This window comes from Lissotriton helveticus, chromosome 9 (assembly GCF_964261635.1).
Source record: "Lissotriton helveticus chromosome 9, aLisHel1.1, whole genome shotgun sequence".
In the NCBI taxonomy this organism is placed as follows: domain Eukaryota; kingdom Metazoa; phylum Chordata; class Amphibia; order Caudata; family Salamandridae; genus Lissotriton; species Lissotriton helveticus.
In genome coordinates, this window is record NC_136070.1 from 1,001,359,850 (window position 1) to 1,001,377,710 (window position 17,861).

Genomic DNA, 17,861 nt, shown 5'->3' on the forward strand with positions numbered 1-17,861 from the left:
GAAACAGCGTCACAGAAGGGTGAAGGGGAGGGAGGGGAGAGATACAGTCTTGGAGGGTAGCCAGTTTGTGAGAGGGGACACATTTCCTAAATTTCAACAATACTGGCGCTAGTCTGCAAACGGATGTCGTGCCTCTTATAATTAATCACCAGGTCTGGCAGACTCGGATGAGGTCCATCAAGGCGTAAGTCGTGAGGGGGTGACCGCATGAGTTACGGCACTGGGTGACACCAACCCTAGTGACGCCGCTGCTTAGAATATCTGAACTCACAAAAAAAGAGAAGGACTAAAAGAAGACTATAAAGAGGGGCCAAGAATGCTATCCCTATTCTGGGGGGACAATGTTCTTGTCCCTGCCCTGTTCATTCGATAGAGTCAATTGAGGGAAAAACAAAAAGGAAAATTCAAGTTTTTTTCAATACTGCCCTCACCCACTATGCAGTGGCATGCTTCATCATAGGGTAGCTGCAAACGTCCAGGTGCAGACCAAAACACTGGACAGAGTGCTGTTTTTTTAGGGGGTCAGGGAGAAAAAGATAAGAAAAGTTTGTGAGAGGGAATAGTGTTCCCCAGACAAGGGATCTTTAGTGCAGAAAATACTAAAACTGTCAAAGGCTATACCACTACGATACCTTTATTCCTGGTTCCCCTTGACAGGGTTAAAATGACTGGGGGTATGCAGGAGGGGTAGATTGCCCCTAGAACCCCACTGCATATACCAACATGTTTCAGCTTTATGGTTTTGCCATCATGGTTCATAAGCCTTCTTCAGGGTATTGATCCCTTGAATAATATGGTCTTGACCAAAATCTGGTCTTTTTATATTAAAAACATCAGTAAAAAGAGGCGATGTACACCTTCTGCTTTCCTGTAACTCATCTGTTTTCTGCAAAGGAGACAAAACATAAAGATCCTGTTTGCTCCTTTCCCAAAAATCTTATGTATTAAATATTTCCCATCTTGTCTACACCTCCGTGTTTTTCCTTGTATATTAATAAAACACTAGCAAACCATCATATGTCAAGTACATGTGAGGTTTTTATTGGACACTACAACCACCAGCCAAATTCAAAAAGTGTTTTTAAGCTAAATGTTCCCATTTTTTATAGTGTATGTTGTCAGACTCTTACCCGAGTTTTACGAGTAATTCTCTTAAGCCGGGACTGTCGGGGGAACACCGCCTTTAGTCGCACTCTGTATCATGAAACACAAATCAGAACTCTTAAATTGCATCTCATTCTACTATGTATCTGTTGCCATCGCTCTCAATTCTGACCATATCTCCATCCTACAAACCGAGTGAAGTTGTATTCCCTTTCAACCTCGGTCTTACTTTTAGTACACTCGGCTCAAGCTTAATATCGGGATTATAGGGTCCTGTCATGACCGATCTCTCATTCATAACATCATGCCAATAATATATATGGGAGACTCTTAGTTACTTTCTCCCCTGCTCGGACCCCACCATTGTGGGATAAAATATGGCAACCCCCTCTCATTCTAAAGGCTTACTACATCAAGGATCGGTGGTTGTTCCTTCTCCCATCTCTGGTCCTCCGATGATAGTCAGGTCACGGTAGGCCTCCTTATTTATCTGAATTTTCGGCTGTCTTGTGACCACATCCGGTCGCGAGTGTATTTCCTGGGCACAAGTAGACTTCACCAGCGTGCTATCACTCTGTATCCATTTTGGTGGCCATATTGGAATTTCCACGCTATGCGACCTTATTGTATTAGAGCCAACCTCCTATTCCGGTAGTGTTCTAGATGGCGGCCATGTTGGGACTCTTAAAATCTGATTGTGTTTACAGTGTGGTGGCCATATTAGAACTCCTATGTTATCTGTTCTCTGAGAAAACAAATGTATACACAAAGGATTATTCCCACTTCTCTTGGTATTTTATAATCAGCATAAGTTAATCTTATTATTATGTTGTTATAGAGTTTTTAGACTTTTTGCCCTCTCTGGTGGTGAGGGAACAGATGTTCAATATTCTACACATTCTCTTGACTCCTCTCTCCCTTCAGAGTCATCGGTAGCTCGTGTCTGCAGGTTGCCTTATGGGAGCTGGAGAAGCCCCCACAAACTCGAATATCATTTCTCCTTATGTACTCAAAATACCGTGTAGTTGATACCACGGGATTGAATCATTCAGGCCAATATCTATGCTTTTCCCATTCCTAGTAAGTGGGCACACTTTGCAGTAGCCACATGCATATATGACCAGTTACAGGGGTTAGTTCCAAATGCTTTCTATCCTTGTTTCCATAGGTCTAGGGGTCCGTGGTCTTGTATGGACCATCATATCTTTGATACTAGAACTTTAAAAAAACATAGAGGTGGTGGTTGGTTGAGTCCATTCGCATTAAGTATACGCCAATTCTTCAATACAACCTTCTTCATGTGATTAGATGTTGTATTGTATGTGGTACACATATACTCCTATCCGCCTGTTCTCTCTGACGTGTTGCCAATAGTGCCTCCCTGTTATTACTCTTGGCACGTTTGTGTGCTTTCCTGATTACTCGTTCAGGGTAATCCCATTCTCGAAGTTTTTTACCCAGTAGATCTGCCTCTCTGTTGTATTCAGTCAACTCTGAACAATTCCTGCATAAAAGCAGGAATTGTCCATATGGAAGGTTCTCCCTCAGTGAACGTAGGTGGAAGCTCTTGAATGATAATAGATTGTTCCTATCATTTGGTTTGTGGAACACACTGCTCGCTAAGCCACCATTCTCCGCCTTGATATTAAGGTCCAGGAATGAAAGAGAGTCGGTTTTCATTGTACTAGTGAAAAATAGGTAAGGATTTCTCTCATTCAGCCACCTCAGAAATTCTTCTGCAGAAGACTTGTTTCCCTTCCAGACTATCATCGCATCATCTATATATCTTCTCCAGATTCTTATTTGGTCGAAGAATGGATTATTCTGTGTGAAGATATTCTCGCTCTCAAAATGCGAGACGTTGAGGCAAGCTAAATTGGGGGCTCACGAACTCCCCGTGGATGTTCCATGGACTTGCTAGTAGACTGTATCTCCATATTGGAAAAAGTTCCTAGTGAGGGCTAACTCCATCAGACATAAGATGAAAGTTCTGGGTGTCTGGTAATCCCATTCCGCTGCAAACAGTATGTTCTCAATCACCCTCAAGTTCTCTCTTTCGTGGATGTTTGTATATAAAGACTCAATGTCGAGTCCAATCAGCATTTCGTTATTCGGGTCAAATTCCAGGTCCTTAATAAGGTTAAGTACCTCCCTGGTATCTTTTAGAAATGCCAGCATTTTTTGTACTATAGGGTGCAGACAGAAGCCACAAAATTTAGATAGGGGTTCGAGTACTGAACTCATCCCCGAAACTATAGGGCGCCCTGGAGGGGGGCGAGTTAGTTTATGTACCTTAGGTAAGGTATATAAGTAGGGTACAGTTGGATGTTGGTTACATAGGAACATGGCCTCTTTCTGGCTGATCCAGCCGTGTGAGATGGCCTCTTCTACGTGCGTACTAATTTCCCTCATTAAGTCATTTGTGGGATCATTTTCGAGGATGGTGTAATTTCTTCTGTCATTCAAGAGGCGTAGGCATTCGTTGTTATAGGCATTTTTTCCTTGAATGACAATTGCCCCACTTTTGTCTGACGATTTTATTACGATTTCCGGGTCCTCTCTGAGTTCTTCCAGGGCTTTTCTCTCTCCAGTAGTAAGATTGTGGAAATTCCTATTTCTATTGGTTGTTTCAGACTGTTCTATCTGCAGGGATCCCTGGCTCCAGGACTGTCAGACAGCACCCCAGCTCCGACTCACCCTGTTAAGCCGCATTCCACACCACTTCAAAGCTAAAGTCTCTTCCAAGTACAGCACCTCCTCCAGCATATTTGTCGAAGATTACAGTGCTGGTTTCGAGGCCAGAGACACTGCATATCTTGAACATAGTCAAGGAAAATACACCATTCTATCCAATGAAGAAAGGAATAGTCGATATACAGCCTTTATTCAGGAAACAATACCTTCAGTGCATTGAAGTTTTCAACTATTTATACATACATCACATATGGAACTCTATTTAATACACCTTTATATCTCTTTATTACATTTCATATACATGTAAAGGTATACATGTATATGAAATGTAATAAAGAGATATAAAGGTGTATTAAATAGAGTTCCATATGTGATGTATGGATAAATAGTTGAAAACTCAGACTTTCAAGTGTTGCTGTACTTAAAGCTAATTTATTTATGTACTTGTATTATTTGTGGAAATGTGTTTGTTTATTTGTTTATTACATTTATTTAGTTATATTTATTTTAATTTTATATTTCCCCCAACATTTTAGTAGTAAAGCACTTATACATACAATTGTTATGATGATATTTACACACTGTGATAGATAAAATAAAACAGAGACCCATAAGCATAAAATCAAATAACTTATACTTCTTATCACACACTGTGATAGATAAAACAATATAAAAAAGAGATCAATAAGCATAAAATCAAATAACATATATTTAAACTAGGCAGTGACCTATTTACATGTCAAGCAGAAAATAATATATATATATATATATATATATTTAGACCATAAGTAGTATATATATTTATACAAAGAAATACACGTATCTAAATTCATACATATAATCAAATTATACATGTTTACATACACAGGCATATGCTGTACATTTGTGTTTTGAGTATGTTGGTCATAGTGGAAGAGGTGTGGCGCTGCGGCCAGGGCCACTGACGCTGGAATCTGGGGACCACGGTTCGATCCCCAGCTCCGGCGGCAGGTTAGCCCAGCACCATGTGACTCTGGGCAATAGCTCGCTTAATCTTCCCGACGGCCCCCAGCGCCTAGAGACCCTTACGGGTGATTGGGCGCTTTACAAATGTGGACTTTATGTGGACAAATGTGGACTTTATATGAAAGAGCCAACTCTTGAGTAGTCTTCTGAAGATAAGATAGTTATCCATGGATTTTATGTTTGAGGGTAATGAATTCCATAGTTTGGCTGCATGAACACTGAAAGTTGTACCGCCAATGTTTTTTGAGAGAAGGTGTACTGAGAGAGTACCCGGGTCCATCTTTGTGTATTGAGCTAGTATTACATGGTAAGGCAACTCTGCCATAGCACATAATACTATGTAGTTGTGTGTGGCAAGGTGAAAGTATTATGTGTTATGGCAGAGTTGCCTTACCATGTAATACTAGCTCAATACACAAAGATGGACCCGGGTACTCTCTCAGTACACCTTCTCTCAGTCCTGGTAGAATGACAAAGAGAAGACAGGCTACTTAGAGAAATATGTGTTAAGCATTTCACATTACCAACATAGACGATAAATAGTTGACATGACTCTAGAGAAATCCGACACCAATTTATAAACATAGCTCTGATTTTTATGTATTTTTAGACACCAAAACAAAATCAATACATGCAGTATAACCAGAGTTATCAATGTTAAAGCAATAAATAAATCAATACTTTGCAATGTGAAAAACATTAACGTTGTGGTCAATGGGAAAAACGCATATATGCATTTGATACTTTAGGGGATGAGTTTAACGGAACCCACTTAGAGTTAACGTCGCTGGAGTCCTTAGACCAGTTCACAACAGCTAGCACGATTTTACCTGCCTCAGGGAAGCGGGGTGTAGAGGTGCTCCTTTAGCTGTTAAATGGAGTTGTCATTAGACCCTATCGGGTGATTAGCTGCGCTTTATAAATCCTGATTGATTGATTGAGACTCGCAGTGTTGAAATGGTTACCTTAGCAAAAAGGTACTTGCTGGGTGAGTTGAGCAAAACCCTTTGGAAGCAAAGCAAGGAACTGACCCTGTACCAGGAGTCTTCAGAGAGATCCAATCTACCCGGCTCTGGGGACTCAGGTGCAGAGGTGCTCTTGGCAATCCATGGTGCTGAACTAGATCCGCGGCCAGAGGAGCTAGCAGGCATGCCAAGAGAGGGCAAAAGCAAATGCGAGAGCTTTACAATGGAGCCATAGTAGTGGTTGGTCATTTGAGCGTCAAAGAAAGCAGGTAGTAGTCGGACTGACCTATAACAAGCCCTGGTACCTGCAAGCACTCCAGTTGAGAAAATCTTTATCCCGAGGACTAGGGGAACGGTGAAGGAAGCTGAGCCTCCCTGATTGTCGGGACTACCGTTCCCAGAAGCTACCTGCGCAGTGAGTTTGAATGGCCATGCTGGGCGGCTCGGGTGCAAAGCTTCAAGGTTGTGGACTTTGCGGTTTGTGCCTGCCGACTGCAGGGGACTAGTTCATCTAGCCCATCTGGAGTTTGCAGAGAGGTTTGCCTTCCTTGTGGAACCAGTCTCCTGCATTGGTTGCATCTCAATCCAGCGGGTGCAGGGTGGCTGCCACAAGTGCAGAGCTTAGCACCTATCTTCGCAGAGTTCAGCCTTGTTATGGACATGGGTCTGTTCTTGATATCAGGTTGAATCTAAGGTTCTGGTGTTTGCGGTGCCTCCTAAATCATCGATGTAGGGGGTGTTAGTGGGTGTTAGGACTATTAGCTAATGGGCATCTAGTTCTGCAGCTAATCTGCCCCAGTAGTGCCCACATCTTGTGGGTGTATATCACAAAAACTAGTGAGATACACCTAGAACCTGATTTCAATCCTAAATTTAAGATGGCCATAACTATCCTTGGTTGTGCACCTTAGCTGGCAGCCTTTGGAGGAGTGGTCAGCCTTGTGGAGGTGGATGCCTGCCGGCATAGCTAATTTCCCACCTGCCTTTGAAAAACAGTGCCTGGGGCAGGGGTAAGCTCTTTGTACTCGAGGGGGGGACAGTTCCTTTGTCCAGTGGCACCAGTTAAGCCTTTGAGGCTCAACCCTACAGTGGTGTAATTAACTAGTCATGCTGTGTGGGCGGAGTTCTCACCTTCTGCTCACACAATTCCTTTGTCTCTGACCTCTGGGAGTGGCACACACTCCCCAGCATGAGGTCAGACTTCTATCCTGGCGGCAAAGCTTTGAAAAAGCCTGCCAAGGCACTGAAACACTGGTTAAACTAGGTGGGCACTATCTAAAGTACCACCAGGGTACATGCTGGTTAAACATTGATACAGCCAGTGTAGCTGGAGTTAAAAAAACATGCTGTTTGGCAACAAACACAAAAGAAATCGGCTTGGTCATCATGTAGCTGGACATATAGGTAATGTCCTAAGGCCAGCCCATGGTATCTTATGGACCGCCGGTCACTTGTGGTAGAATTACGTTTAGAACGCTACCTCAGGGTAGTATATGTTTACACATATACTTCCACACAAGTAATATAATGCACCATGCCTCCTGGGCAGTAGGAGGTGTACCTTAGGGTTGACTTATATATATTAACTGCAGTGAATTGACCTGGTTATACATGGTGTGTGCAGGGTCGAACACGAGCAAGCAAGCTGCTCATGCAGGGCTGACATGGCAGACTTGCAGACTTTGATTTTTCTCAGGTCACTCAGGGTGGCACAATAAGTGCTGCAGCCCTGGCACCCCTTTTACATTCCTGTCTTAGATACCACTGGTACCATAGACTAGGGCCTTACAGGGGTGTAAAAGTACATGTCAATTGGGTGTACTATTCATATTTACAGTTTGAGGGAAAGAGCACTGGTGCTGGGCCTGGTTAAAAGGACCCAGCCCACTTTCAGATCCATTACCACAGCATCTAACAGCAAAAATTTGGGGATGACCATCCAAAAAGGGCACTTTACAACATTATGTATCTTATATATTTATTACTTCACTCCTACTAAAGGGAAAACACCTTCAACTCTCTCGGATGCACTACTCTATGTTTCATCTTATACCTTTCTCAATGTATCCTGGACCTCCACCCTCTGACTCATCTCAAACCTCATTGTACTTCTATGATCTCCCTAATAACCCTTCCTAGACTCTTCCCTCCTCTATCCCTCTTTTGCATCATCCCAAAACCTCATTTTGCTTCTATGATTTTCCTAGTACCCTTTCTAGGCTCTTCACTTCTCGACCCTCACCTCCTTCTCCTGCTTGACCTCTCTGCAACCTTCAAAATAGTCAAAGATCCAGCTTCGTTCAACAACATGAAAAGATGCATTCGGTTTTCATGCACTATTTGGAAATGGTTCACATTCTACCTCGCCAACCAGCACCAGCTCATGTAAATAGGTTTCACAAGATCAAGGCCAATCCTCATCTTCTGTGGCATACTTCAGGACTCCATCCTTTTCCCCATCATCTTTAACCTCTACATGGAAACTCCCATTCTTTCAGACAGCAGCATCAAGATCCATCAATACACAGATAATACCCAACTGTAACTAAAAATATCATTACTCAGCGACATTGCAGAGACTTAAAACCTGCCTTAAACTCATTGGATCTTAGATGTCAACTAGCTTTCTGAAGTTAAACACCACAAAGACTAAATTCATCCTGTTTGCCAGCAGCACTAAACAACCACAGATTCAACCCCAGCTCTCCAATTGAAACCTAAAAGCCTTTACCTATCAGCTGACAGACCGTGCAATATCCCTGGGTTTCACGCTCAACACAGATCACTCATTCAAGCAACACAATGCAAGGAAAACCAACTCTCCCTCTTGAAGAAAGTGAAGCTGTTTCTCCTGAGAGATGACTTCCGAACAACTTTACAAGTCCTATACCTCTCCCATCAGGAGCCAGGCATTGCCCTGCTCAGCGGTGCCCTCGGATATGAACCTAGCACACCTGAATGATACACCACTTGCAGCAACAAAGCTCATAAATGCTCAAAGAAATTTAACTGCATCACATCCATGTAAAAAGATCTACACTTACTCCCTCTTCCAGTTTGGATCATCTTCAAGACGAGCTGCATGCCTTATAAAGCCCTCACCAACAATTCCCCGGCTCTGGCATCTTTATATACACAAGTAACGCATTTACAACATATTGAGGGGTAGGGAAGAATCCATTACTCCTCTTAGAGACGGTGTGTCTTGCTTGCAGAACTTGTTCAGTGTATTATGCGGTATTAAAACAATAACTACATATATATTAGGCATTGGTTTCCTTGAGCATGAATGCCCTCAGTGGGTATTGAGTGCATTGTAGTGATTGATAGTTAGAATTGTACGATGCTTGCATGCAATATGTGTGTGCCAGTGCTGTGCTACTGACAAACTGAAATATAGAAACAGCGCAGCGCAGATCATAATAGGAAAAGCATTAACCCAGTGTTGAGTACTGAGAACTTCTTTGGAGGCGAGAGCCTGTTTAAAGGATACTCTAAGCGAGACATAAGAACCATTATTACTGGTACTTCATCCATACTAGATATTATAAGGCGCTACACATCCTTTTTTATGGTCACGCTCAAGAGATTTAACTCATTCAATGTAAGAATAGATAATCACAAAAGACCTCTGTGGATCACTTATAAATGGAATGAAGCCAGACCAACTGGCTTTAGCATTGCTTGCTAACTGTATATGCATCTTTAAATATTGCACTGTTACAGAACCACTGACCGGTGCCATCTGATATGTCTCACTCTGTGGCCAGCTGCATCTGCTTGTTTTAAAAAGGTTGAACACCTATCTGAGGAAGATGGACAGAGAGGGAGTTTGGATGATTGGGCAAAGGGGGAAGTGGGGATGGCGGGCTAGAGTTGCAGTATATCAGCCTTAAAATATGTCACCTTTCCCCAAGGCATGTTGTGGTCTTATAGCTCCCATTACAATTTCCTTAGGGCTGCAGGGAAATGCTTGACCCCTTCGTCCCCGACCCCCGGAGTTGGAGTGCAGTGCGTATCAAGGACTACGGGTTCACCCGCATGTGGGTGGTGAACAGGACTCATCTGCACCTACAGCAGATTTCAGATGACCAGGTAGGAGCAGCAGAATACTCTTTATGAGCACTGGGTAGAGGGGTGGACAACCCTGTGCATGGCCATGGCATTCACACCATATTGGGGAGGAAAGTGTAAAGAGTAAGGAACTTCGATTCAGAAGTATAAATATGATTGTAATTCGGCATGTTTCTTCCTTTGCAATGATGCGATCAGTGTCCGATTCATAACCTGATTTAATTCTGATACATGAAAATCGTAAATAACCCTGAAACGTTGGTGGCAATATGAAATTTCAGTTTAGATTTTGCAGAACGAATTAAAACTTTTGTGAAATAATTCACGCATTTCAATGAGAGGGCAAAGGGAATATTTTTTAATATTTTATGACACCTTTTTTGTTGCATTTTTCTCCATTTGTAAAACTTAACTCTCAAAAATGTTGTCCTTGGTGTCTCAATTCCTGTTTTTTTCTTCCTAGAACGGCGAGATTGTGGATGACTTTTGGGTGGTTAAAGAGAAGCATGGACCAGAGGCTTGGTGGTCATAGTTACCAGATCCGTAATCTTGTGCAAGCGCAAGCTTGACTTTCTTCAGCGGCCCACTGTTGATGTTCCATTAAAGATGGAAGAGATGTTAAGCGCCCGCGATCAATGAACAATGGCAGGATATAGTTCTTCATCTTTTATTCTTATTTCACATACCCTCTCGTACACTGTGTGTCTGCCTGTTGACTTTGACTCTGAAGGAGCTGTTTCCAAACAAAGTACACATGATGCTCACTTGTTTCACTAGGCTAACTACCAAATTACTACATTAAGAAAGCATTATATTTTGCTATGCCGTGCAGGTCTCACGGTCTGCAAGCTCTAGACTTCTGGCTAATGCCCAATTCCTGCACCAGAAATGGCCACGTCATGGTCAACCAGGCCAGATTGATTGGTGCCTCAGCCGCCCTGTTTTATGGCACATATGTAGCAATCTTCCTGTTCAAAGGGATACCTCCTCTTCGTCTGGCAAGTGGCAATAGGGGGCTACAGTCTATGCCCTGAAATCTAAAGATGTTGCTGCTGTTTGTGGATGGATCCTGTATGAGCATTATAAACTAAGGTATATCACTGTGAAACATGAACGTTGGTTCTGCTATGATGCGTGCAATTAGAACCTGAGGACCAATCGTGTTTTATGACCTAATGCTGCTTGATCAGGATAACTGGCTGACTAGTTCTGCTGTGTGAGGCGGCAGGCTGAAGAGTAGGATAGAGGTCGATAAAAGCGAATTCAGTAGAATGTGTGTAATCTGTTGAGCGCTGCTGCGTAAGGCTTGAGATTGTGGTGCCTTTGTAAAGCACGGTACAACCCTGCTGGCTGAGAGCTTGGTCTGTAGCATTTACAACACAGGTATCATGATTTCTCTAGGCATATAATATAACATAAAGGACAGCTGTCTTACCTACACATCGTACCGGGGTGATTTGGGGGAAATTGTCTAGCCCCCTAGGATGTATGATATTTAGCAGACTCAACTGAGTGTGGATTGGTGTCTAGAGTGCAGCATGACACTGGCTGGCTCAGCAGGGCCCTATGCAGTGTCCTAAGCTCACCACTGAGGTTGTATGCCCTAACAGTGATCACCTGCTCACTTCGTCCATTTACTGCTATCCAAAGGTTGTTTTGTCCAGGTTCTTTCAGTTTCTCAATTTTCGAACTGAAAGCTTGCAAAAGACAGTCTGCTGAGACAAGCCTATACCCAAGCTGTTGCCTCATATCTTGGCCAGCTTTAGCGCTGGTGGCGCCCAGTGCGGCAATCATTTTTGGTGCACCCTCCCCATGACCTCCTCCTTGGATTCCCTCACTACCACTTAGCAAAAGGGCCCCTCATCTGTCCATATGTTCTCTCTCGTGTACATTTAATTTGTCTTGAAGTGCTGGTAAAGGCTGGCTTTACCCTTCCACTCAGCTATCCACATAAAATACAGATCTGTTCTTTGCAGCAGGAATATTAATCCTCTGCACAACTTTATAGCGAGTCAAACCTCTAGACAAAACTCTGATCTCTCTATAGCAGGAACATTAATTACAAAAGTTATCATAACATGTTTATTGCTGCCTGAAAGCTGGACGCACAGGGAACACTGCAGCAGATCCTAATAAATCGTACACTATTGCTAAACACATCACCCCCCTCTTAGGTCAGTGTCCCCCCACTTCCAGGTCAGCGCCCAGAGTGGCTGCACCGGTCACACTGCCCAAAAGCCAGCCCTGGGGTCAGTTCCAGACCAGGCCCATGGGGAACTGGTCCTTCCTCCAAGAGGTGCCCTGTTGCTTTCCTCCCAACGCAATCTCTCTCTTTTCTCTCCTCCTTCCCAAGCTCTGCACTCTGAAATTATGAGCTGCCTACAGCCTCTGGGAACTTGCATACTATTAATTCCTTGCATTTATCAGTCACTCCTCTGCAAGAGCACAACTGGCACTAAACTGCAGAAGTGTCTAGGAATTCAGGATTACCTACATTTATGCAAGAAATACAATGCTGGGGCATTGTCCTGCTCTCTCAAATGCTAACTGTCCATAGGCCTGCAAAACACAGCCCCTTTTAGAATCACTCTCTGCCCTGTAAGGAAGAAACCATACAAAAGAATACAAAAGAAAAAGATAATATATCTGTTTTGTGGAGTTACAGTCCTTCAGCCCTGACTAGCCTGCTTGACATGCCTCAAATATTGCATAAGAACACACCTAACTCCTATTAATTTAATTTACCACATACAAACAGGAGTAAATTCATGGAATAATTTCCTTAAGAGCACAATACTAATCACAATAACCAAAACAAAATACTAGCCTTGGGTTCCGGAGCAGCATGCTGTCTGGCATAAAGCACTATAACACCTCATCAGGAGTAGTAACTGCTATATAGATGCACTTACAATGCAATAAATGTATAACCCTCCTGACCCACACTAATACTAATACATTAACATTCATCAATCAAATGTAGCTCACACAGGCTGCGTAATAATTCTCTTAAACTGCTTAACACTATTACACTTGCAACAAACCTTTATTGGCCATGTCCACCATCCAGTACTATACCAGTGCACAGCTGTAAACCATCCATTACCAACTGAACAGGAATGGAATAACTAAGGAGATCTTCCACATATTGCCGGTTAGCAAAGGACTTTAATTTAGTCCACCACTTCAGTTCCGAACAAGCTATTCTCTATGAACGCTTCTCAGTAGTTCTCCCTGTAACATAAGCCTGTTCAGCACTTTAAGCTTTAAAAAGAATATCTCTGAATGGACAACCGGGTGCAGTAACCAGCTAAGTAGACTATGATCATAAGAAATACCATAAGGGACCTGCAGAGCTGCTCAAAGCTGCTAGCTTATTGAAAATAATATTCCACACTTCTCTCTCTCACTTCTTCATCCATCACAACGATAAGCACTGCTTCCCATAACACATTACCCGCACCTTGGTGGTCATCATACACAACATACAAACACCTCACAATCAACTTCTATGAGGAGAAATCAACGCGGCTGCTAATTCCCCTAAAGAGATCTTTCGATTTGCCAAATCCCTCTCCTCTGTGCCACACAAACCTCCTAACTCGGACGAAGCCCCAGACCGGTGCAACAACCTAGCAGAATATTTTCATCACAAAATTCAGACGATCTGTCAACATTTCCCTCCCCATCAATTTGAGCCAACACTTGACAGGACTTCCACTGCACACCCAGAACCACACTGCTCCTTAGGAGAACTTCCTGTGCTAGATGCGGCGTCCTTAGACACCCTCATCTCAAGAGTTTCTTCTGGCTCCCCTCTGGACCCCGTCCCCCCACAGTTCCTCTCATTTGTCACCAAAACTGTAAGCCCAGTCATCCTAGAGGCACTAAATTCCTCTATAATCTCCGTCACGGTGCCCCTTGCATGGAAATGTGCTCAGGTGAGAGCTCTCCTGAAAAAACCCAACCTTGATCAATCAAACATGGCTAATTACTGTCCCATTTCCCTCCTTCCCTGGTTGAGCAAAATACTGGGGAGACATATAAACTCCACTCTGGTACACCACCTAGAAACCAATAACCTGCTTGACATCACCCAAACCGGATTCCGCCCTCAACTTGGGACCGAGACGGCCCTATTGGCGGTAACTGAGGAAGCTAGGAGACTACTGGATCAGGGCAGCTCAGCAGCTATCATTCTGTTGGAGCTCAGTGCCGCTTTTGACACTGTGGATCACAACATCCTGCTGGATCGGCTAAAAGATAAGGGAGTGTCGAACAAAGCTCTTGCCTGGTTCCACTCCTTTCTAAAGGACAGGTTCTTCCAAGTCTTTGAGGGAACTGCCACATCCAAGCGGTGGCCTCTTAGCTGTGGGGTCGCTCAGGGTTCGTCCCTAAGCCCCACACTTTTTAACACCTATATGGCCCCTCTGACAGGAATAGTCCTTCCATTCGGCATTAAAAGTATCACCTACGCAGATGATACCCAATTGGTGGTGGCACTCAACAACCCTGAGGGATCATCCTGCACTCTTGGGGCCTGCCTAGAGGCAGTAGCCGAATGGATGAACCGCTCCCACCTCAAATTGAACGGGGACAAGACCGAACTGATGTTTCTGTTTAAATCTCCATCTCCCACCTCTACTCCTATCTGGCCAACTTGTCTTGGCCCCATGCCTATCCCTAAGCAGCAGATCAAGAGTCTGGGCATTTGGCTTGACAGCTCCCTCGGCTTCAAGCACTAAGCCTCTAAGCTGTCGGCCACTTGCTTCGGTCTAATGAGAATGCTGAGAAAGATTCACCCCCTGCTCCCTTTCCAGGCCAGGAGGATTGTGGTCCAGGCTCTCATACTATCCCGCCTCAACTACGGAAACGCTCTGTATCTGGGTGCCCCCCAGTCTACGACCCAGAGGCTACAAGTCATTCAGAACTGTGTGGCTCGCCTTTTGCTCCAGACTCCCCGTAGACAATCCGCGAAACCCGCCTTGCGTCACCTCCACTGGCTTCCTATCCGTTCCAGGATACAGTTTAAAGCCATGTGGATAGCCCACAAAGCTATGTGGAAATCAGGCCCAGGCATTATTCAGTCCCTGATCACCCCCTATAAACCCCCTAGGAGTCTACGCTCCAGCTCAGCGTTCTGGGCAACCTCCATGAAAGTCCGCAGAGCCAGATGGGGTGGACATTCTTTCTCCCTGAACGCCTCCAACCTCTGGAATTCCCTCCCCCTCACCCTTCGCTGAGAACCCAATCTGCTAGCATTCCGTTAACGTCTCAAAACCTATCTTTTTACTACTACACTCTAGCATCACTTGCACCTCTGTCTCTACGCTCCGCAAGCGCTAGGAGGCCTCAGGGTAGCTAGCGCTATACATATCGATATTCATTCTTTCATTCACACAGGATCAAAATAAAGACAGCACCCTTTCGACCACACACTCTACATGGTGTAGTGTGCTACCCATGTACACAAGCGCTGCAGTGTCCCATGTTGGTGTAGGTGCTATATACATTTTGCAATAAAATACACAAAGACATTTGCTTTTCTGACAACAGCTGTCCAGATCTATATTAGAGCATAGATTTTCCAGATAATAGTACTAATAGTTATTTTTATATACTGCTTGGTCATTATCACCACCCTGAAGTCTAAACCACATATGATTAACAGTCACTATTCCCATCCATTTACCTTGTAATCATAAAGATCGCACATATTCTTCTAGAGCACGTGCATTATCCCACTGAGGTATCTTCCTGACTATAATGTCACTATCTGCTGCTTACTTTAGTTACCGGGAGAAACTTTAGGTCAGTCATTGAGTAATAAAACATACTGTATTACTAGGATTGAAAGTAATTGTTTTTACAGAAATACACTTATAGTGCACTGAAAAAACATATTTAAAACAGTAAGAAAGATGCTAACAAAGATGCATAACTTAAAACAGATGGAGAGCTCCTGACTGATTGAACCTACAGACCCCTGCTCATCTCAGACACTGGTCTCCAGCTTTATCCCACCGTTCCTGTATTAGGCAACTGGCTATTTAGTAGAGTTTCTGTATAACCAATCTGTGTTCTGGGGCAGTCACTCTTCTGCAGAGACATTGTTGGCTCTTGCCAGGTGAATATTTCAACCCCTGCTGCAGAGCGTCTGTTTAAACTAATCTTTCCTAGCTAGCTTGCAGCCTCTCCACTCTCCCTTATATAGCCATTATATACTCACTTACCTAGAGGCCCTGCACTCATTCCATTCACTATTGTTTTCCTCTTTTTGAGATCTACTCTGGAACGCTTATGTTCCAGCCCTCTGTCTCTCTCTTAACACCCCTCTTTAAACTATTTCCTTCCCCCCCCCCCATCTTCCTCAGTTTATCTCTCTTTCTCCCTTTCTTTTCCCTGTTCCTTATACTGGCTTCCTGTCTCTTTCTCTCTCCTGCATATTACACCTGAAACAGCTACTGATCTCGATTTTATTCTAGTCTACCTTCACTGGTGTTCTCTCTCTTCCCCCATAAACACCCGACAGCCTCTTTTCCCCTCCCCCCTATATTGGCTTCCTCTCTTATGTTAGGGTTTTTAGGAATGTATATTTTTGTGCATTATTAACAACATGCAGAAATGTGGTTTTACTGTCGATTTCCCATGTACACATTGATATAATTCTATTGTCTTTGAAACTAATTTTCTATGACATGTAGAAGTGTGTTTCCTGTCTCTAGACCTCATTTTGGGGCCGGTAGCCATCTTTTTAAAAATGGATACTTCCTTCTTCACATTTCACTGTTCATTATTTCTGCAGCACGCTGTCATGCAGATTCACATTTGTTTTTTTCGGTTGACGTTATTCTTGCTGTTCTTGAAGAAAACCTTCCAGCTTGGTTACAACGTTTCTTTCCTCAGTTTTATTGTGCCAGCTCTTAACTTGCTGCTGTTCATGAAACTAGTTTGTTCTACAATCTCCAGATGACATATGCATAGAGTGGGCAGAATCAGTATTCATGCAGTGGGATAGTGCTTAGATGTTAAGGCAATATGTTGTTTATTAAAACTGATGTCCTGAGAATGTTACACTTTTGATCATAATTCAATGATTTAGCAGTTTTAGCGATCTAGTGATTTAATATGCTAGTATAATGTATACAAACCCTTGATTTTGGGGGTGAGCCAGAAGATTGTCCTGAAGACTTCGATGCTGCTAGGGATGCTTTCTGTTTCTCTTTTGATTTTGATGCCTATTTTGGACCTAAAACATTTGTAATTTTGCACTACTCTGTATTGATCTGTTTACTGAGAGACATCATGGCAATGATTTTGATGCATTTGCCAACTCTCCACAGCATCATTTGAATTTTTTAAATAAATCTTTAAATCTATTCTGCTGGTCTAGACCTCAAATATTGTATGAGCCCTTAACTGACTGTGTTCTTTATGTGTTTGGATGTACCTTACCTCAAGGACACATTGTCTCATGAAATTGAAGTTTCACACCGTCTCAGACTAATCAGCTCATGGGCGATCTATTGAGGTCATATTTCAGTCTCCTCAGCGCCCACACTTATACATATTCCTTCCTACACTAGTGAACCCTTTTTTCTCTTCCATAGCCCCTTTTATCTTCTTCCTATTTTCCCCTAGACTGGCATGATCCCTCTCTCACCCTCTCACTCCTCTAACCCATTGCATACCGAAACACAAATGTGTCTTGAGGTATGTAATGTCTTTGGGTATCGTCTACCAGACAGCTTTTAGCTGTCAGAAGGTGAAAGCCTATTGGAGGCCATAACAAGAACGTATGGGATTAGAGCCCTCCCACTGCTTCCATTGGTGGGCTTTATTGTCCCTCTCATTTGCTTGCTTCTTTTTCAACGACTTTCCTTCCCCTTTCCTTTTTCTTCTTGTGTTTGCCCTTCCTCTGGAGCATAACCTCTTTACGGTCCTTTTGATTAGCTGACTTGAATCATTCCACTGATCACATTAAAAGGAATATAGCTCTTTGTCCCGCAGTCATTATTC

General features: G+C 43.3%; 1 protein-coding gene across 2 annotated transcripts in view; it reads left to right on the forward strand.

The window, feature by feature from the left end:
- The window catches only part of ACP7 (acid phosphatase 7, tartrate resistant (putative)), a 43,837-nt gene extending 31,175 nt beyond the window's left edge, over positions 1-12,662 (forward strand). Inside the window, exons 13-14 of one of the 2 annotated variants that reach the window (XM_078661314.1) lie at positions 9,726-9,863; positions 10,306-12,662. In XM_078661314.1, coding sequence (XP_078517440.1) covers positions 9,726-9,863; positions 10,306-10,374 — 207 coding nt within the window. In that variant the 3' untranslated portion in view covers positions 10,375-12,662. The remainder of the gene's footprint in view (positions 1-9,725; positions 9,864-10,305) is intronic. The other variant, XM_078661315.1, reaches the window with a different exon arrangement.
- The last annotated feature ends 5,199 nt before the right edge of the window (positions 12,663-17,861 follow it).